The sequence below is a fragment of the Aphelocoma coerulescens genome, chromosome 2, assembly GCF_041296385.1.
Source record: "Aphelocoma coerulescens isolate FSJ_1873_10779 chromosome 2, UR_Acoe_1.0, whole genome shotgun sequence".
Taxonomy (NCBI): Eukaryota; Metazoa; Chordata; class Aves; order Passeriformes; family Corvidae; genus Aphelocoma; species Aphelocoma coerulescens.
In genome coordinates, this window is record NC_091015.1 from 4,000,957 (window position 1) to 4,023,663 (window position 22,707).

Here is a 22,707-nt window from a genome sequence, read left to right on the forward strand (position 1 = left end):
GGCAAAGCAGGAGAAAGATCAGCAGGGCAGTGAAGTGAAGGCTGTCAGTCAGGCATGAGAATGGGACACACTGATTATCATATCTGGATGATTATGATTGGATTTATTGCTAATAACAGCACCTAAGTATTGCCAGTGCAGTATGTAAAGAACTACTCTATCATCTACATAGTTTAGATTATAGCTTATTTTATTTTAAATAGATTATTACAGATCAAAGTTGGGTTATGGCTCCTCCTGTTGAGTCACAAGTTTTTATGAGACCCCCTTACTGTCTAAACTTCTCAGAGAAGTCTAAGCCACTTAGTCTCAGACTTGGTCAAAAATCTGTGTCTAAAGGGTTATAGTATAAGCAGGTTTGGCCCAAACCACACTGGCTTACACTCTCTGGCCTTGCAGAACTCACAGTTACAAAGCAACAAGGCACCTATGGAGTTGCTTTAGGATTTTATGTCTGTATTTGATCAGATTTTAGTGCTTTTTATCACCCATCTGAAAGTGAGGGTTCCTCGTCTTGGGCATACCCTGGCTTCCTTGTGAGGGTGGGAGCCACCCAGAAGCAGCCTGGACACACCTGTTTGCCCAGCTGGCCCAGGGTCCTGCAGCATTTTTTCCACTTTTTCACCAAAGCCAATCACAGCCACCTCAGCTCCCCCATCCCTGGAATGCATCAATTATAGGAGCATCCGGACAGCCCCTTCTGCAACACCCACTTGGTATTCATAGAATCATGGAATGGGTTGGGACCTTAAAAATCACCTCATTCCACCCCCTGCCATGGGCAGGGACACCTTCCACTATCCCAGCTTGCTCCAAGCCCCAATGTCCAACTTGGCCTTGGACACTTCCAGGGATCCAGGGGCAGCCACAGCTTCTCTGGGCACCCTGTACCAGGGCCTCACCACCCTCACAAGGCAGAACTCCTTCCCAATATCCAATCTAAACCTGCTCTAATTCAGTTTAAAGTCAAAGTGTTCTTAGGATAAACCACAGTGCCTGTCAGAGAGTGTGGGGAGGGAGATGACAAGGGTGTGTGGGATGTCACAGACTCAGCTCTCTGCCACGGCTGTCACTCAGGGCAGCCCTGGGCATTTGGTCACACATTCATCAGAAGCTCTCCCCCAGCTCTTCTCAGCTCCCAGGGCTGTGGGCACCAGGGCACACCAGGCTTCCCCCAGGCCCAGCACCCCGTGACATGGCACATCAGAGGAGGCACAGCACCTCCCTGGCCTCCTGGAGAGTAAATTCACACAAGCCTCGTGCCCTTAGATGTCTGGGACAGATCCCAGAGAGGAGAGGGGTTGAGAAGAGACAGGAGAAGAGGGGAGGCAGTAGTACATGGGGGTTTGGTCCTGACAGCAGGATTTCCATGGAAATATCTGCACATCCCTGCCTGAGCCAGGCTTCCCAGGTAGCCTGCAGAAACCAGCTCAGGGGGTACAGAGGTATGATCCATCCCAGCCTAAGGCAGATGTCTCAATTAGAGCAGTTGATTCACACCCTTGAAATTCCTGCACTGAATATGAGCTTCTCTCACAACCAGGGAGCCTGGCTGTGCTGCAGGGATTTTTGAAAGCAAGGGAAACTGAGGCGCCAGCACAGGACATGCCCGGACTCCATTTTATTTCTCTGGACTTGGGAAACACCTGCCAGTCCTAGGAATACATTAATTTCCCTCTCAGTGGGGTGTGGGGGCTGAAAGACAGCAGATGACAGGCAGCACTCACTGCTTGAGTAGCCACAACTTCATTGCAGGCGGTTGTTGGCAGGGAGGACCTGTGGGGTTTGCTGTGGAGGAAGGATGGGGCCAGGAGAGGAAATGCACTGGGAAGGCTGCTCTGTTCACAGCAGGGCTGTGCTGTCTGCTCGACCCTGTGCACGTCATTTAGACATTTATAGTTGGAGGTTTTTATACTGTCTTGTAATGGGGCTGCTGTAATGGGGTTTTGGGATAGAAAGTAGCAACCAGAGTGAAGAGAGCAGGACCAGGGCATGAAGGGTGACTGGTGCAGGGCTAAGGATCAAGGTCCTTTCAGCATCCCAGTTCCCTGCTCACCACTTCAGACACCTGGAGATGTTTGATCAGCCCCACAGTGGTGACAGCATGTGGGGCAGGGTGAGTAGGGCAAGGAGGGGTTTCTGATCTGGGGGCATCACAGCTATAATCCTTCCTTCTCCCTCCTCACAGAGCAGGAGGGACTCACCGGGAGCTCTCCCCATGAAAATAAAACCAGCTTCAGGTTGAAGAAGCCCATTGATTGTAGGACAGAGAAGCAGATAACTCACTGTGATCTGTCCAGGCTTGATATCAGCGCTGGGGCCATTTGTGCTTACACCAGTTTTTCATGTTGAGCTCTTATCAGATGAATGTGATGGATATGGAAGCAGCCACAGACACTGCAGTTGTTTTCATCGTGGCAGGAGGGGAAACCATGGGCTTGTGGTGCACAATGATGCTGTAAGAGATGCAGGCCAGAAAAGGAAAAGCTTTCCTTGCTAATCAGGCGCTCAACAGCAATTAAAGAAAAGCAGGGGGTTGGAATAGCATAGAAAATTAGTTGGATTCTGAACACTTTATTATCTTGTATCTCATTTGCCTTACTGTGAAAGCTGTTTCCTAAATTAACAGAAACAATCCACAGTGTAACACAGCAACGAGGGGCTCCCTCAGCCTCAGCTGGCACCTCTCGTGTTTGCAAATCTCAGCAACAATCACAGGCTCACCTGAGCAAATAACTGGGCTCCCTGCTGCCTTATCTCCCCACTCCCAGTTGTCCATCCCTCCTGCATTGTGAGTACCCAGCACAACATCCCACCTCTTGCTCTCAAGCCTCCTGACGTGATTAACTGTGGCATCTTTAACAAAACCTGAGGCAATATTTCCTTCTAAAGCAGAGTGAAGATTTCATTTACCCATCCTCCTTTGTTTTGCCAAATTCCATTTTTATTCCACTGTATAATTAATCAGGCACTGGAGCATGTGACAGCCTGGTTTAAATTTAGTTCTCAGTTCCCCTCTGTAGCCTTGTCAGATACAGCTGGCCGGTCAAACATGGGGTTGGGGTTGTCTGAAAGAGCGACACAGAAATTGCCAGCCTGGATCAGATCTTTCCTCCATCAATTCTAACACCTTGTCTCCAATGGCAACCAGCACCAGGCACTCCAGAGAGTGAGGAGTGCACAGGTGCTGGAGGAGAAGGATGCACCAACACCCACCCTGCCCAAAGGGGAAGGTGTTCCTGGGCTGGGGGTCCTCTGCCATCAGAGGGTGGAAGGACACGCTCCCACATCCCTCCTGCAGTAGCTGCTGATCCTTGTGCTCACCCTGAGAGCCCACAGAACAGCCCAAGCCACTCAGGGCTTGCCCATCCAGGTGAAAAAGGAAGGTGTGTGCAAAGCCTGGAGGCTGCTCAAGGGCTTGGTCCTTGTGGAAATGTCAGGGGGTGACATGGGACAGATGATTTTCTGCAGACTGCAGAACTCCAGGCACTGTAAGGCAGAATGTGAGATCATTTCAGGCCTATACTGATCTCTCACCAGGGAAGTGCAGCACAGAACTTGCTGGTACACAGGGCTGTGAGATTTATGTTTTACCCTTTCTCCATGCAGGCTTTCTTTCCTAGTTTCATTCATTTCACCTTCCCACCAAACACCAAACATCTGCTTGCTGGTTATAGGCACCACGGCAATAACTTGCTTCTACTCCTTGATCCCTCCCCAACTCTGTGCAGGTCTGTCCTTCCAGGTTATTATTCCCAGAGCTGGGTAAGCTGGGCCTATGTCTTGCCTTTTGCTGACCTGGTATGAAGAATGATCTCCCAAAGGAGGACAGGGCTTGGACATGCCATGCCAGCACCTCTGTGTTTCTTGGAATGACTGTCCATGTCAGGACATCAAGTCATGATGCAGTGGAGAGAGGATTTGGCAGGTGAAGGTCTTGGAGGATTAGGGTGTTTTATGAGGAAAGGAGCTTGGGGGTGAGAGCCTGGTCTGGGAAGACACTGGGAAATAATTCTCATTTAAATAAGAGCAAACAAAGGCAAATATATAATGTGTATTTGGGAAACAGAGAGAGAAATGGAGAGAGAAACAGAGAGGATGTGAGCAAAACACATTCACACATTTATTTATACATACTGCCCAAATGCAAGAGACTTTATTAGACCAGAAGTGAAGCATTACCTTAAAAAACAAAATCAAACAAACAAACAAACAAACAACAAAAACCCCACAAAATCCCCACAAAATAACAAAGCAAATTGCCCCAAGTGTGAGGTTTCCTAAGTGGGAGGACCTGGCAGCACTTTCACTGGCATCTAGTGGTGCATTGCAGAGGCAGTCGATGGCACAGCTTCACTTCCAAAGTGAATTTCTCTTCAGGCTGGGGCATCACCACTTCCAAAATGGGTTTACAAAGAGGTGTTTTTGGACACAGCCTAACTCTGCCCTGACAGCTTTGTCTGTGAATCACTTTTGGGCATGAACATAAAATGCTTGGAGTCTAGTTTTGACCACATGAGCAAAACCTTGGCATCATACCGTTGGGACCATTTGGTCTCTCTTTCCTTGGATTTTGGGGCTTTGCAGGAGTCTGAGGGGACATCAGGCAGATCTGATCTGTTTGGAGGAGAGGCTGAGCTGGGGCTGGGAAAATGCAGATATCAGTGGGGAGCAGCAGGAGCTCTGAGGGCACAAGTCCTCTGCCCTGCTGGAGGTGTCCCCTTTGGAATAAGGTAAATGGTGCCCCAGTGGACAAATGGACACTGACACAGCTGGGATGGCACAATCCTGGCCCCTTCCTCCAGAACCCTCCGGAAGCAAAGAAGTCACACAAACAGTCTCCACCCCTCCAGGGTTGAGATGAGTCTCAACCCTCATCCATGTCCTGTCCCAACTCTCTCCCTCCAGGGTGACACAGCCCCGTGTTTAATAGAGCTGCTGACTGGCACCAGGCAGGGTTTGTGGGAAGGTATTATGGAAAAAGGAAGGATGGAAAGGGGAAATGTTAGCCAAGGAGTCTCCAGCATGACCTGGGGTCTACTGTGGCCCTGCACCACTGTGTCTCCTGCCTATCCAGGACCTCCTGTGGGACTCTGGTGCATCAAAGCAGAGCAACTTGAGTAAGGCAGACTGAATGAGGCTTGTGTGTCTTCTGCTGTGCATGTCCTGCTCTAGAGATGGTTGAGTTTGCATGAATTCTGTCTTCACTGGATTGGGATAAAACTGGAATATAGGTGCCTCTTCAAACTGGTGCTGCTGTCTCACACTGCTGGTTTGTACTGGGGTAAAAAATATATCAGCAGACTTTAGCTTCGTTTACAAACAGTGTGTAGAGTAAATCTGAACTCCAGGGAATATGTAACTTTAAATTGCCCTGTGTGATCCAAGCCAGACACCTCACCATCTCCTGCCTCAGTTTCCCTGAGTCAGAGAGGAGAAGAACAGCATGTTTGCAGCCTTGAATCATATGTAGGACAGGTTTGGAAGTGCTGGTGCATGCAGGAATAAGTGTTATTGTCCAGCCTCAGAGGCATGGGGCAATCCCTAAACTCTGCCCCAGGGAAGAGCCGTGCTGCAGCAGCTTTTCCTCATTCCCATGCTCCTAAAACCTTCCCAAGGAAGCATCCTGGGCTAGAGCTTCCTGCTGAACCTCTAAGCCTCATTGTGCAGGGCAGATCCGGGATGGTCTGGGTGCTTTCCACGGGATCCAGCTGAGGCTCAGCCTCTCCCAGGCAGTGCTCATCCCTCTGCTAAATCTACTCCACATCCCTCAGTGTCCACCCTTGTCAAATCCACCAAGTCACTGAGTATCAAAGGGATCCTTTGCTGGTAAATGGGCATGGGCCCTCCCCACTCTGCCAAGGGGGATTGCAAACTGCTGCAGGCACAGGAATACTCCCCGGAATGCATCCTTCCTCTCTGGATACAGAAGTACTCCCTGGGATGCATCTTTCCTCTCCTGAAACCTCCTGGAGCCTGGGAGGGAAGAAGGATGCTTGCAGTGCCGCAGGATGTTTTCCTCCCCAGAACAGCAAAAAATAAGGGAACACTCTCAGCTGGGACAAGCGGCAAATGTCCCGAAGCTGCCCCAGTGGCTGCCAGGGCAAGGGAGGGCAGGATCGGGACCAGGGATGCAGGGAAGGGGAACTACAATTCCCAGAAGGCAGCGCGGGCCGGGGACCCCCTCCAACTTTCCACCAACACAGCGGAGAGAAGAAGGACACCTCGGGGACAAATCCCCCTGCGCTCCCTCCCGGCGCTCCCGCCGGCACCTTGGCGGTGCCTGGGCATCCTTTGGGGCGCTGCCAGCGCGGAGCATCTGCCCTGCCCGGCCCTGCTCCGCCGGGCTTGGCTCTTCGGCTTTGTTTGGCTTCACCCTTCCTCCGGTAGCTCTCGCTGCTCTTTAGGTCAGACTTCCTTTAGGTCAGCCCGGCTGCGGCCACCACGCAATTTCCAGCCGAGTCTGCGCCGCGGCGGTGCCGCCCGGGATGCTCCGGAGGAGGGAGATGCCAGCGCGCACCTGAGGGACCGCCCAGGTAAGGGGCGCCCGGCCACCAGCCCTTCCTGCGTCCCCGGAGCCGAGGGAAGGACACAGCAACTCCCTGGGATCTGGTTCTGCCCTTCCTTCAAACCCCGAGCCCCGGGGATGGCGGAGCTGGAAGTAAAGGGTGGTTTGGGATGTGGAGCATCTGGAGAGTAGAAAGAGGAAAAAAAAAAAAAGGTAGAAGGGAGGCAGGAATTTCTCCTTTAGCGTTGATCTGAGTTGAGGGATTTGTTGCTTTTTGCCGGAATTCCTGGCGATTGAAACGCTGCTGCCAGGGAGGTGTTTCCCTAAGGGACGAGTGTGAGCATCCCTGGTGAGGGCAGAGGCCGTGGACACTGCAGTGACCCACCGGCACCTGCGGCCCCCCGCGACCCCCCAGCATCACCCAGACCCCAGGAGGGTCCTTGGTGCCGAGGCTAAATCCACTACCCACTCGGGGTTAATGACTTTCCTTAATAAAGATACAATACTGAACTTTCCTGAGTCCTCTTTCCAGCCTGGCTGCTGCTGAGGCTTTGTCTGCTGTGAGATAAAACCCGCTGTGTTGTCACACAGCTCCTCCCCCGCCCCGAAGGAGTGCTGGGGTGTCTCCCCTCCAACAGCAAACACTGAGCCCAGTTCCTGATCCAGGTGGGTGTGTTTTGTCTCTCCTGGCTCAGTATAACTTTGCAGGTGGTTGGGTTTTGGGATGCACTATTAACATTAATGTTATTAATATTAATATAAATATAATATTAATATTAACCATATTAATTATATTGATATTAATATTAATATTAATATTATTGCTATTAATATTAATAATAATGTTAATATTACTACTACTAATATTGGTTTTGTTTTCCTGTGGTTCCTCTGTACCATCATGAAGAACTCAGCTGGGATGGGAGCACCACTGTGTTCATAGCTCTTACCAGCAACAGTGGGATCCAGATGGATTGGCTGGTGGGGAAACACGTGGCATGACCAAATCTGAAGTAATTTTCCCCATTATAACTGAAATAGCTGCCCAATTAATTTACCACGCTGACTCCTCTCCTCTGATGAACTCAGAGCTGCAAACTCTGCATCCCAGTTGTGCCTGGATGTTTATCCTCCCCATCTCCCACTGCCTGTCCCCTGACCCATGGCAACCCCCCTCCCCAGCCCCTGCACCTCGGCTCCCCAGGGACTCATCTTCCCAGTCACCGCCCTGCTGGCCTCCCAGAGCTCCTGGGATGAGATCTCACCGGCAGCCTGTGTCCCTGCTGGCCTCCTGCCCCATAACCGGAGATTTTGGCAGCCTCACCTTCAGCCATCAGTGCAAGCCTGCCCAGCCCCATGTGCTCCTGTTGACAGTCATCCCCACTGCCTTCCTCCCCTCAGCCTTTCTGGCTCCTTTTCCAGCTGCAATCCACCCTCCTGATGGGAGACACTGCTCACATCTCTGTTGGCCCTGATTTATTTACTTTTCAAATAGAAATGCATAAGGACTCAGACCCTCCTGCCAACTGTACCCTCTTGAGGAGGACAAAGTCACTTCAGCTTCCATATTTCCCTTCTTCAGCTTCCCACTGAGGACATCACTGACCTGTCCTCCCCTGTGCATGGAGATCTGTCCATCCAAAGCAGGGCACCCCAGTTTTGCAAGTGATGACGAGTTTGGGGTTTCTTCTCAGTTCAGGGGATCTCATTTGCTGTGCAGCCACTTGCCAAAAAATGAGTCTAATTACAATAACTACTGCAAAGTGCATTATTTAATTAACTTACATATCTTTTTGATCAAAGGACAGAGGACTGTTCTGAGAATAAATCACTAGCATGGCAGTAGTAGAGCTGATACCTCAGTGTCATTGCGGCAGCAAATGCATCACTGACCCCCCAAAACTTTGGGAAACCATCCCATTCCTGCCCTCTCTGCCAGTGTCCAGTTGAGCCTGTGGCTTTGTTGGCCTCTGGTTCAGTGTCTTGTGGAGCAGCCAAGGTGCCACCCATTGTGTCGACATACTGGACACAGGAGGTGGAGAAGATAATAACCTAATAATTTATTTTTTCAGTCTGGCAGTTTAAGTCTCCAGGAATAGCAGAGAAGCCTTTCCAGGAATGCCAGGGAAGCCTCCCCAGACAAAAGGAGGATGGAGATGGAGCTATAAGCATTTCATCTACAAGCTGAGGTGTCAGAAGGCCGAGGAATGAGGAAGAGCAGCACACTGTGTTGGCCCTGAGCTGGCATAGAGCAGCAGCACCCTGTTCCCTGCAGGGAATGCATCCATTCCAGCACTCTTTGATGTGTGTCCTGGTGGTTTTTGCATCCCCGCTGTGGCTCTGTTGTACCCATGGGCTGCCTGGCAGCTATTGAGGACCTTCCATGAGGGATGTGGTCAAACCCAGGGTGCCACAGACCCACCCATGCGAGGAGTGCAGGAAATCCTTCAGCAGGAAGGGGAACCTGAGGGGGCACCAGCAGATCCGCACGGCAGAGCAGATCTTCCCCTGCGGGGCGTGCAGGCGACGCTTCACCCCGTGGGCCCACCTGGCCACCCACCAGAGCATCCACCCAGGGCAGAGACCCTTCTGCTGCGAGGACTGCAGGTGCTGCTCCTGCCTGGGGACCTGCCTGGCTGCCCTCCAGAGGCCTCACGCCAGGGCCGGCCCCTTCGGCGAGAGCCTGAGCTCCAGGATCTCCCTCAGCGCCCACACGCGCACCCACGGCGAGGGGAGCCCGTCCGCCTGCGCCGAGTGAGGGAAGGGCTTTGTGGAGAAGGGCACCCTCACGGCCCACGGGGAGGTGCACGGGAGGGAGAAGCCCTTTGAGTGCCCCCAGTGCAGCAGGTGTTCTGGGCAGAGGGCACGCTGCTGGCTCAGCAGAAGGTGCACCTCTGGGGGGGCCCTTTCATCTGCATGGAGTGTGGGAAGGGTTTGAGCACCAAGAGGTGCGTCCACCAGAGGAACCATGCCAAGCAAAAAGGGCACAGCAATAGTGTCGTCCAGATTAAAGAGGAGCCTGATTTTGGCTTCAGGCCAGAGGAGAGTGTGTTGGAGAGCATGACCCTTAAAGGAGATGTGGCCCAGGAGTGTAGCATACCTAGAAACCCATCAAACCCAAGAAACCCTCCTTGGAAAATCCAGGTGAAAGAGGAACCAGAACCACCCACTGATGGCACAGCAGGCAGTGCTGCAGCAGCCTGCCAGAAACTTCACGTCAAGGAAGAGCCACCAGAAAACCCAACCTATGGAAAGCTCTTTGATTCAAAGATCCCACCGCCAGTCTTACAGGGGAGACAGCCTAAAAAGGAAGAAGATGGAGATGGGCAGCATGAGTGGGAAGTCCCAGTGGTCAATAAACGCGTGCTTCATGTGAAGGAAGAACCTGAGGAAAGCACTGATTTTGGGATGTGTTATGGACAGAAGCCAAACCCCAGTGCTGTCCAGAGGATCCAAATTCAAGCGGAACCTGGTGTGGAGGCCAACCACCAGGAGAGCCAGAGCCCAAAGAGGAAGCAGGAGAAATGCTGCCAGTCCACCAGAGAGGAGATGCTGGAGAAGCGTAAGAAATCCATGTCCAGGAAAGATCCCTCAGCAAAAGGAGACCCCAGGGGCGAACGGACATTCCCCTGCCCCGAGTGCGGGAAGAGCTTCAACCAGAAGTCAAACCTGACGAGGCACAGGAAGATCCACACGAGCGAGGGGCCCTACAGGTGCAGCGAGTGCGGGGAGAGCTTCCGCATGAAGCGCAAGCTGCGGCGGCACCAGCGCGCCCACCTCGGCGAGCCCTTCAAGTGCCCCGAGTGCGGCAAGAGCTTCACCCAGCGCTCCAACCTGCTCCGGCACCAGAGGATCCACACCAAGGAGGAGCCCTACCGGTGCCCCGAGTGCGAGAAGACCTTCAACCAGAAGGCCAACCTCTTCCGGCACCAAACCATCCACGCCCGCATGGGGCCCTGCAAGTGCACCAAGTGCGGGAAGTGCTTCCCCCACAGGCGCCACCTGGTCAAGCACCAGCTGCTGCACTCTCGGGGGGGAGCCCACAAGTGTGGGGTCTGTGGGAAGCGCTACCGGCTGAAGAAGTACCTGAGGAGGCACCAGAAAATCCACGCGAGGGAAGGAGCTTCTCCCTGCTCAAAGTTTGGGGAGAATGCGCGGACTGGACCCCACCCTGCTGAACAGAGGGCACTGGGCCCCGTGAGGAGTGATGGGGAGAGCTGAGCGGGTGGTGTGCCTGCTCCTGAGGGACAATCCTTTGGGAAAGGAGAGGGATGGAGACAAACTCTATGTGGGCAGGATCTGGGGGTGGGCAGGTCAACCTGAGGGGACAGTGAGGCCAAGGGGACACAGGACAGCTGAATACCAATCCTGTACCACTTTTCTGAGTACAAACCTCGGGGTATCACTTGCTCACAGCTGTGGGATGGGGCTGGAGAGCCAGGCACTTGGAGATGGGGGGATAAGATTTTGGCATCCTTTGTAGTGGTGTAATGTGTCACTAAAGGCTGCCAAAGTTGTGGATGCCAAAGTTACCTTGTGTGGACAGTATAGAACCAGGAGTGTCAGGCAGGGTTTATTTTTGTTACACCACTGTGTCTCTAAAAGATGAAGGAACCTCTCCCCTGCAGGCAAGGGTTTAAACCAAGTCTCCTCCCTCATGTGTCTCTGATCCACACCTCGAGGGAGCTGATGGACCCTTCCTAACTGGGTGATACAGATTTGGGACAAACTACTGCCAGCCAAATGAGGGTTTTAAGCCTTGAATCCCCCAAACCAGGCTGCCAGATTGGTTTAATCCAGGTCCCTAAAAGTGAGTTATGCAAAACTAATGACTGTTTTCCCAAAGGCAGCCCAGAGGCCAGGGGATTGTGTTCTGGTTTGTGCCCCCACAACCCCAATCCGTGGGTGTAAATCAGAGTGGCTTTCCTTACATCGAGTTTCACATCCCTGATGAGCAGGTGGCTTTGCCACCACGAGTCCCAGAGGCATCTATGACTTCAGCAGCTTGAGAAGCTTGATCTGGCTTTCAGCACCTGCTTCCCTACCTCTTACTCTGATGCTCTTGGTAGGATATGGGGTCCACTGGGCATTCAAATTTATGGATTTAGGGAATTCAAACTGAGCAGCAGGAATAGGTGAAAAACTTCAGGCTTTGTGGAGCAGAGAACTGGAAATTATTTCCCTCTAGGGATGTTTTCCCTTCCTTTCCCTGGTGTAAAGGGGACTGTGCAGCTACTCAGAACTGTGGACAGTCAGCAGCTGTTACAACTCCCTGCTGATGGTTTGTTTGAGTGCTCCCTGGTCAGGTGAATCCTTGTGTCTTGAAAGTCCCTGGTGAAGCAGGGATGTGAATAGAAATGTATGGGTGAAAACAACAAGTTTAGGATGTTCCAGGGAAATCTAAGGATCACCCTTGTTAGAAAAATGGGTCTCTCTGCAGGAGAAACCTCTCTGCAGGACTGGGAACAGTTCCTTGGCAATAACATGGCTGAGCCAAACTGGACAAAGCAAAATGGCCTCAGCTGAAGTTGCTGAGGGGCAGGGGTACAGCAGAGCCTGCCAGTGGGGACAGAGTGATGGACAGCATTTATTTCCTTTCCATTAGCCAAGCTGTAGAGACTTTTGCCAGGAACAGGAACTGCTGTGAGAGGATTTCCAGCTGTATCATTTTGTCCCTGCACAGAGACAGGGCAGTGAGTCAATGCCAGCAGCTCTCCTGGACATCTCTGGGTCTTCCACCCTTCACCATGGCCAGTCCTACCTTCTGGGGAAAATCAGGGCTGGCAGTTTGTAATATCTCCTAAATAAATAAGTATTCAAAGAAAAGGAGAAAACAAACTGAGCCTCTCTTCTGGTTTTTTTGGGGGGGTTTATCAAAAATATCACCGAGAGAACCACACTGTGTTCTACCCACACTGCAACAGGTGAGTGGTGCCAGAGCCAGATGTGTACCAGTAGCAACCACATTTTACTGGGTTTAACTGGGGGATTGTCACAGAATCACAGAATGGTTTGGGTTGGAAGGGACCTTAAAGATCATCCAGTTCCATCCCTCCGTCATGGGCAGGGACATCAGGATTGAACACAGCCAAATCCTCACATTAGCAAAACAGCCTTCATCCTTTTCTGCCTAAACCCATTAAAAAGGCTCCCAGATAAGAATAAAATTTTTATTAATAAATAAAATAATATTTTGCACTGCATAGATTTTATTGGAAACCCACCTGTGTATGCACTGCCTGAGCAGTCTCTGTCACCAAGGAAAAGGATGCCCACAAGGCCTGGTTTTACAGTGAATTGAACGGGGTAAAACTGAAACCAATGCAGTTAAACCTAAGTAAAAGTCATGTTAATGAAGAGACATCCAAGCTCTGATGACTTTTAAAAAGGAGTCTGGTTTTGCACTGTGGAAAGGCTTGTCTTAAAGCAAGTTAGGCACAATTTTTCCCTGGATTTCAGGGGGAGTTTGGCCAAGCATCACCTCATTGACCAATCTTTGTGTATGACCTCAGCATCAGTTCTGTCTCCATCTTTCAGCATGGCCTGTCTGGATGGAGATGGAGCTGGGGACAGGCTGTGGTGGGCAGTGTTTGAGCAAGAGAGCTCCTCTCATGCTTGATGGGACACAACCGGTGCTTGGCGTGGTCTGCTGTGGTGGGAAGGAGAGGGTCCTTGGCTCCAGAGCAAACATCTGCTCCAACAGAAGTGCCTTGGGATGTTTACTTGTCCTTTGAGAACAGGACAGTTCCCATGAGAACTGCTTGGAAAATCCCAGGCTGTGGAGAGTCTGGTGTCCCCAGAGACAGGGAGTGAGGGAAGGAAAAAGAGCAGGGTGAAAACTGGGTGAGCCCCAGGGTACTGAGTATCACACACTTCCACACGAGCTTTGTCTGCTCAGATTTGACTCTCAGCCTCCATGGGGAGTGAGTATTTGCCCACCACCACTACCTTGGCTGCCTCTCATCCCATCCAGGGCCAAGGGGATGCTGCCAGGTGGCACCACGTGGGGCCAGGTTATCGAGCTCAAGGTGTGTGTGTGTGGAACCAGGGCCTCCATCTCCAGACCCAAAGCACAGCCCCGCCCTTCAGAGGGATTTCTCCTGCTGGAACAAAGCCATGGTGAGAGATCTCCATCAGAGCACCAAAGCTTCTGACTTGGCACCCCCTGCAGATCTTCTGAGTGAGGCCATAAAAACATCTGTGACCTCAGCCAGCTTTAAGGTCCCTTCCAGCCCAAACCATTCCACGATTTTATCCCCAGGAAAGGTACCTGGTTCAACAGCACAAGGTCACAGCTGAGGCTTCTCCTTCAACAAACCAACTCTTTCAATGTGTAACCTCACATCCTTAACCACAAACCAACAGAACCAACCAAAACAAAAAGAGAATGTGGAACATCCACTTCACCCTGGGTTTTGTCCTTCTTCATTTTGTAACTGGGAAAAGAGAACCAAAGAGGATGTCAATGTCACTCCTTTTTGTGGTCACTTGGCAAGCCCCTGGTGAGCCACAAGTGGGACAGGGCATGATCCAGATTGAAAAAAGGAAAACTGGAGCTGTGTTTCCCAAGATTTCAAAATTCAAATATAACAGCATTTCTTTGCCCTGAGGATACTAAATTCCTGTAAAAGATAGGTATCGTTTTTCAGACTAATTTTGGAAATGGAGAAACTAAGGGAAACTTTGGATCTCAACAAAATCCCACAAGCAAGCTATGTCAGAGGCACACCCTCCTTCTTCTCCTCCATGACATGCTTTGAAACAGTTGTGGACTCATTTAATCTGAATAATGACATCAGGAGAAATTGGTTTGACTTCTAAGTGACACACATTAGAAATCAGAAAACACAAGCTGCATGAAATATGCAGTGCCCAACAGAGGCTGAACTCCTTTTTTACAGTACTATTGTTTTTTTTAATTAGTAATGAATGAATTAATAATATTTTCTTTAAAACCTCCTAATTCTGAGAGCGTGTCCCCAGCATTTTGACCTGTACTGCCAGAGCTGCTGTCAGGAAGGTGCTGCTGATAAATAGCCAGGCAGAGTGGCTGTGTCTGTGTAATTCAACCAGGCCAAGGACACTTCTCCAGCCCTGAGGGCTCCCAGCTGCCCTGCATCCACCCAGCTACACTCCATTTGGGATGGCATCATCCAGCTCTGCCATGGGACTCACCCCTGGCTCCAGCTCTGGCTCAGGCTAAAAGTTTCAGCATAAGAGTTGAGAAAATTGTGCTCTGGTGTACAGAAACATCATTTTTTTTTTTATCAGTGACGTGGCTTAGGGCTCCCTTCACCATGAATCAGCACATGTCCAGCAGCCACCAAATGCTCCAGGAGCTGCTGTGTGACCCAGGCTGGCAGGAGCGTGGATTTACTGTGTGTTTCTGAGGGCATCAGCACTGCTGGTTGTAGCCACAGCCTAACCCGGGCAGGCTGCTGCAGAGCACCAGCTACAGGCTTCCCTGGGAGCTGGGGGTTCACAGGGGGACTCCCAGCCACGGGGGGAGAACAATTTTCCTGGACTCTACCTCGCCCTGTCAGGCAGGGGGTGCTGACCTGGGCTCTGCCACTGTCACACCAAACCTCCTCTCTCAAGTCACCTCACTACATTTTTTCCCTTTTGCAAAGAGTTTCGAGCTCCACAGACAAAAAGGTCATGGAAGAGGAGAGCAGGAGGGCTCATGGAGTGATTTTTGGGGGTGTCCTGTGCAGGACTCGATGGTCCTTGTGGATCCCCTCCATCCCAGAATACTCCATGAATTCTACGACTCTTTCCTTGCCCAGCTCTAAGGGGCTCAGCCACATGAGCAGAGTGAAAGTATCCACATGGACAACACAGAGGTACCTGCTGGGGATTTAGGATGCAAAGCAGCTCAGTTTAGCTGCCTAAAAATAGCAATTAAAAAAGACAACTATTGTAAATAAAAAGCTGTTTCCAGCCTGCTGCAGCACTGGGCTCTGCATTTCCTTAAAACAACACCTGGACACCAAACTTTGGCATCCTGCAAGGAGCATCCCCACCAAGGACTACAGCTCCTGGGAGCCTGCAGCCCTGACAGCCTGCAGCAGGGAGGCTGGGGATCCCCCACCCATGGCCAAGAGGTTTTTGGAAGTGTTCAAGGTCAGGCTGGACAGGGCTTGGAGCAACCTCGGATAGTGGAAGACGTCCCTGCCCATGGCAGGGGGTGTAATGGGGTGATCCTTAAGGTCCTTCCATCCCAAACCATTCCACGATTCCCTGATTCCATGGTGTGACTGCCAGAGCTCACTTCAGCAACAGCAAGAGGGGGTTCACCCTCCTCTTCACAGAGCTGAGGATCCCCATGCCCAGAGCAGCACCTTCCACCCTCCCACTCCCTCCTCAGCTGCCAGATGTTGCCTTTGGGATTGCACAAAGGTGCTGAGACACCACCCCACGTCCATACACCACCAACTTTCAGTACCTGCATGTGTCTTTGGAGCTCAAGCAGGCTCCTTCCCCACTAAAATCACCTGGTGGGGAGTGATCCCCTCCCCTCTGTGCTTTCAGCAATGCTCACTCTTGCAGGATTTTGTGTGTGCCCTGCTCCATCCCCCCACTTTATTCTCTCCGAGTAGATCGGTTTGATTTTGAAGATTCCCTTCAGCATTTCTGTTCTTTAAATTGGCCTGTTCTCCCTACATTCGTTTCACTGGTGGTAAATTCATCAGCCCTAAATAGGCAGAGCGATAACAGACCATGATAACACAAATGTACACAAAACAATTACATGAAAAGCAGGGAATTAATCCATTCACTGGAAAACAGGCTGTGGTGGAGGACTGCTGCTTCCTGAAAGCTTTGTAGCCTTTTTTTTTGTGCAAGATGTTCTTGCTCCAGTAATCTTTGCACAGCTCTGCCCTATTTCTGCAAGCTACAGACACAGCCAGGCTGGCTCAGCCCTCGGCACCCAGTCCCCCCCTGCCTCACCCCTGGCTCGGGGATTTGCTTTCAGGAATGAAATGACAGCGAGGAATAAATTACCCAGTGCCCCTTTCCTGACTGATTTCTTTTGCCCACGTTAGGTCTTGCTAATAACCCCTCTGCACACAAACAAACCGGAGCCGGGACGGTGGAGAGGCAGCCACAGACATCACATGGCAAAACTCCTGCCCTGATGAGGTGATGGCTTTTCCAGCCAGGGGATTGTGAGTGATGAGCACCAGACTGCGTTCCTGGAGCAGGGATACAAGGAGAAAAGGCTTTGCCTCAGAGTCTTCCAAATGGGAGCCTGGAGGACAATTAGAGAGCGAGCACGGCCTGGCCAGACACAGCTTTGGAGGAGAGGAGCAGCTCCGTGTTTATGGGCTGTGGTTGGGGCTTTCTAGAAAAGTTGGACATGGGGTGGATGGAGATAAATTCTCGTAACAAAGCCTCCCTCACCTGCAAATCTTCCCAGGGTCGAGTGAGAAAATAAAGCAAGTTTGGAATAGATGTGTTTTGCCCTATCTTAGCGGTTGCGGGTCCACAGGGTGGGATTTTTGGGGGTGTCCTGTGCAGGGGTAGGAGTTGGACTCGATGATCCTTGTGGGTCCCTTCCAACTCAGGGTATTTTGTGATTCTGTGATTCTGTACTTTATCTCACCTGATGTAAACACCTGAGCTGGTTCAAAACCAAAGGAAAGAAACAGATGGGGAAAGTGATTTTTCTGCTCCACATAAATTACGACTCTGGGATCAGACTCCAGGACTCTTTCTGGCTGTGTCTCCACGAGCAGCAAAGGGGAGCCAGGCTTGGAGCAAGACATCCCCATCAGTCCATGGTGCTTTTACCTTACAGCATCCAATCTATTTGGGAAGAATAGCCAGGAGTTTTTAGTTATTAGACAAAATTGGTGCACGGGGTCAGCACTGCAGATGTCTCTGGTGCAGAAACTCCCCTCTGGCAGTGTTGGCTGTGCAGATGGAGCTCTGCCTGCAGGCTCTCTGAGGAGGTTTGTGGTGCAGGCAGGAGTGTGGAAAGGCTGGTATAACCCACAGAACTTCCCAGTCATATTTTTTTATAACTTCGTTTTCATTTAGCAGTGGGCAGAAGGTAGCTGGGCAGGACATGGAGTAACCAGCGGGAGTGAAACAATAATATATGATCCAATGTTGTTTGCTGTTCACAGAACAAAATAAACTGCATTTTGTACTTATCCCTCTTTTTAACATCACATCCCAGCATGCTTTTGCTGCACGGGATCCTCCAGCTACGAGACTCACTCTTCACCCTAGATTTTTTCTGTATGTGCTCTGATTTGCAGGTAATTTGCCTCTATTTTTCTCATTAAAAGCTGTATTACAGAAAGATGTGCATCAGTGCTGTCAGATTCAAGTCATCATGAATGGGATGAGGGTGGGGGAGGTAAGAGCTCAGGATGGGAGCATCCACCTGGGACCAGGGAACCATCATCCTCATCTTGATTCAACCCTTCATCCCATGGCAGGTCTGAGGGGGAAATAGTGTGAGGCTGAGGTTTTCCTGCAGGAATCACCGAGAAAGGACTTAACTCTCCCTCTAAACATCTGGAAAAGCACACTCAGGGTCCTCACTCATCTTGGTGTAAACCAGTCTGGAAAAATCTGTCACAAGCAGAGGTACCTGGGATACTCCCTTGGGGACATCTCTGAGCCAGACGTGTGTCACAGGCCACTTGGTGATCCAGTGGGATGTTTCAAGGCCAGGTTGGATGGGGTTTGGAGCAACCTGGTCTAGTGGGAGGTGTTCCTGGACATGGCAGGGGACTGGAACTGGATGAGCTTTCAGGTCCCTTCCAACCCAAACCATTCCATGACTCTGTGATCCTTTCCTTAGCTATTTTCCAAGCAACTCTCTCCAACCAGGTGAATTTTCTGGATTCTCCAGCCTCCATCAATCCCCATTTTCATTTGCTAGTCGAGAGAGCGGCTCTGCTCCTTCTCCCCCACAGAGGGACATTTGTTATTCTGAACAAAAATATTGCATTGCCTCGTTATTTAATCAAGTCAAAATTCATAGGCAGCTTCTGTGCAGAAGATAAAATGTTTTGGGACAGTTTAGTCCTTTTCTTATCTGAGTGATTAGGGTTATGTAAAGTCTTTCTCTCAAACAGAGATGGATTTTCATAAGCGATGGACCAAAATAGTGCCAAGTATCCAACCACCTCCCCTTGATCACACAGGATTAGTACAATTAATCTGTGGGCATTAGTGGCCAGCAGGGTTTTGCCTGGAGGATATCATATATATTTATTATTTCATATCTGATTTCCCCCAAGAGCAGACAATTCAGCCGTGGGCTTTGCTCTTCATCGTTATATTTTTTGCAATTGGCACAGTGGGATTTGGAAAATTACTGAGGGGCTCCTGTTCAGAGGGAAACAAAGCTCAGGGATATTGAATTAAGATGGGAGGGGATTCTCCCCCTTTACTCCACTCTCATGAGACTCCACCTGTAGAGCTGTGTCCTGCTCTGGGGTCCCCAGTGTAAGAGGGACATGGATCTGCTGGAACAAATCCAGAGCAGGTCACAGAAATGCTCTGCTCTGGAGCCAGGCTGGGAGAGCTGGGGGTGTTCACCTGGAGAAGAGAAGGCTCCAGGGAGACCTCAGAGCCCCTGGCAGGGCCTGAAGGAGCTCCAGGAGAGCTGGAGAGGGATGTGGGACAAGGGCATGCAGTGATCAGGCAAGGGCCAGACCAGCCAATGGCCAGCAGAAGACATGAAGCAAAGAGAGGAAGAACAGCACAAACACACAGAGATCTTTCCTCCTTCCCTCCTTCCTTTCAAAGCTGTCACCTGCTAATTTTATTAATTATTCACCACTTCTTGTATTAGAAGAGAAAATTAGCCTTTCTTTTTTACTCCTCCTCTTTAAACACTTTCTGAAAGTGGGGGTGATCCTAGACACTGAATCCACAGATGATCCAAGTGATGCAAGTGGAGATACTGAGGGGCTGGAGCAGGTCCAGAGAAGGGCAATGGAGCTGGGAATGGGTCTGGAGCACCAGGAGCAGCTGAGGGAGCTGGGAAAGGGGCTCAGCCTGGAGCAAAGGAGGCTCAGGGGGGACCTTGTGGCTCTGCACAAGTCCCTGACAGGAGGGGGCAGCCAGGTGGGATGGGTCAATATCTCGTCCCAGGTAACAAGAGGTAGGACAAAAGGAAACAGCCTCAAGTTGAGCCAGGTGAGGTTTAGATTGGATATTAGAAACAATTTCTCCTCCAAAAGTTTAGCAGTGGGCTTGGCAGTGCTGGATTAATGGTTGGACTCAATGATTTTAGAGGTCTTTTCCAACCTAAAGGATCCTGTAGTAAGTTAGAAAAGACCAGTGGGGTTTGCCAGCACTTTTCATTTTTCTGAGCTTTGTAAGATGAATGGGCAATGCTCTCCTGTCCCTGTGCAGGGAGATGGCTGCAGATTACAGGCCGGTTACACGATCAGCCCGGATGGGAACATGGAAATGAGGGTGGCAGAGCCACGTGGAGTTAGACTGGGGCTTATAAATACTAAACTCTGCCTGTGTGGCACAGAGGGTGAACTGCAGGTCACAGCAGAGATAGGAATCAAAAAGGTTTAAGCTGAGCTTCCAAAGTCCACCTGTTGGAGCTGAATTTGTTAGGACAAGCCTGTCACCTTCAGCAGTTTTTATTTTTTTATCAGGGCGATTTTTGCAACACACCAGCAAGGTAAGGTCCACGTTCTTAACTTCAGACTCCCCTCCACAGCATCCCATTCCAGCAGCAGAACAAGAACAGAGGGTTCATGGCATCTGTTTGCAAAGCCTGCTTGAGACTGAGGCAAATTGTGTCCCAGACTCTGCTGATCAGGAGGCTGCACTACAGCCATCCACACTCGGGATGGTTGGATGGGGCTTGGAGCAACCTGTTCTAGTGGGAAGTGTCCCTGCCCATGACAGGGGGTCAGAACGAGATGGTTTTAAGGTCCCTTCCAACTTGGACCATTCCATGATTATTCCAGGCTGTGCACTCCCCTGAAGGTGAACTACCACGAATTACATTTCTAAGCTTGTTGTCCCACCTGCACCAAAATCCACCCTGCAACAGCATTTTCAGCCATTGAATTAACCAAGAGCATTGGAGCCACGCAGTGCCGGAGGGTCAGGGCTGCAGCACAACCGAAACACCCAGGAGAGTTAAAAATAAACAATTTCAGAGCCTAAACACCTGCCTTCTGCTCGCTATTTTCTGCCTGACAGCACCCTCTTCTGGGAAGCGGGTGCTGTGCTGGCTGAAGGGTGCTCCCTGCTCCCATCCGTGCTCAGCACCAGCTGGACAAGGGCAGAGTCTCCCGGGGTGAGTTTAGGCAGAGAGGCATCAGACAAGGCTCTTCTGAGCTTTTTTTTGCAGCTGCTTTTGGAGGAGGTTGGAGATTTCTGCATGACCGAGTGCTGCTCAGTCACAGCACCCAGTTCTGGGGTACCCACGAGGGGATGGGAGCAGCAGCCAGCACAGGCACTGGGAAAGCCTGGCAAATACTTCAGCTTTGGGGTGCTGGAGTTAAACCCTCACTGTCCTGGCAAGGACTGCCCCAAATTTATGCCCTCAGATATGTCCCAGCCCTTTCATTTGCTTGAAACACAGGTGACCCATCAACTTTTTAGAAACCATGTGCGTTTCAGAACACTTGTGTTCAACTGGGTACATCTCACAGGCTGTGAGCTAAGAGGGGATGAACAGCCCAGGGATGCTGGGCAGGGCTGGGGCGCCACCATCAGCACTCATCCAGCAGGGCTCCAGGTCCCACCTCCTCCAAAATCCTCATCCTTTGCCCTCTGCAACAGCAGGAGCACCTCGCTTGTGGCTTACTTTGGTCTGGTCCCCACTTGAACAAATTTAGCATCATGCAGCTGGCTCAAGAAATTGTTTTCTATTTTAAATAACAAGGTTTTTAAGTACAAACCACACACAGGGCTTGCCTGCATCCTGGGCTAACATTCCCCTTTGAAGCCCAAGCAGTGAAGTTGGGACAATTTGCTGTCTAATTAGTTCCCTGGTGATGGTTTCCCACCCCCAGTGAACTTGCCCAGTCACTGCAAAGTTTTCTGTGCTCTTCCATGAAGCATTCAGTCCTGCTGCATCTGCTGGGATGTTTAATTACCTTTATCAAGCATGGACAGCAGCAGGGGCTGGGAGATGGATGAAGAGGAGTTGACCTGACTCTCCAGCTGCTGCTCAAAAGGTGGGCAGAGGGAGTGTCTGGCAGTGAGCAGGTCTGACACCTGCTTGGAGGCAGGAAGGTCCTTCAGGGCAGCTCAAAACCCACGTCATTTCAGGGACTCCCCAAAAGCAGGGACACCCCAAAGCGCTGATGGCTTTGGAAAGCCCTGCCTGCCCTTCTGTGCCCCTGCACAGCACCAGGCACACAGGCACTGTGCCTTGTCTGGTCTTTCACCCAAATTAATACCCAGGCTTAATTACTACATTATCTCTGTCCATCTTGTGGTATTTCCTAAAGCTCATGACCTTTGCTCACCCCCAGCATGGGGAAAACAGAGGCTAAGAAATCCCCTAGCAGGGATCCAGGTGTTCATCTCCATGCCTTGCACACTACAGGTCCTTGGAGCAGCCCCAGGCTGCAGAAACACCCAGGGGACGTTGCTTTGCTCCAGGTCAGGCACTTCTTCAAAGCACAGGACAGGCCCATGGAACAGCAGTTAACTCCAGGAGGCAGTTTGAGGAGGAAAAGAATGATGGAAAACAGTGACCACCAGGATGGATTAATGCAACCAAGACAAATAAACCAAAATTAAATCAGCAGCAGAGCGATTCAGGGGAACACTGAACCCCGCACCTCTGTCTGCTCATCTACTGGAGAAGTTTAGCTGAAACTGAAGGAAATTACTCAAAACATTCCCTAATTGCTGTTTGCCTGCCAGGCTGGAGAAGGCATCAGCTGCCAGCACAGAGAAAGCTTCCAGTCACATGAATCCCATTGATGGTTTCAAGCATCCTCTTCTGCATCCCTTTTTAAAAGCCTTTCCTTGCTGAGTGTCAGACCTGCTGGTGGCAGGGGCTAACACAGCTAATGCTTCCCCAAGGGGATCAGTGCACCTGCAGCTGACAGAGCCAAATCCTGACCTGGGATGCAGAAAGGTTGGGATCAGTCCTCAGATTCAGTTACCAGGGGCTGACAGGGGCAGGCAGGTAAATTACAGAGGTAAAAGTATCCTGGGCTGCATCAAAAGCAGGGCAAGGGGAT

General features: G+C 50.9%; 1 protein-coding gene across 1 annotated transcript; it reads left to right on the plus strand.

Moving 5' to 3' along the window:
• The first annotated feature begins 8,891 nt into the window (after positions 1–8,891).
• Positions 8,892–9,266, plus strand: LOC138106073 (oocyte zinc finger protein XlCOF26-like). The gene has a single exon (XM_069006083.1). The coding sequence runs from the start codon at positions 8,892–8,894 to the stop codon at positions 9,264–9,266; it is 375 nt and encodes a 124-aa protein (XP_068862184.1).
• The last annotated feature ends 13,441 nt before the right edge of the window (positions 9,267–22,707 follow it).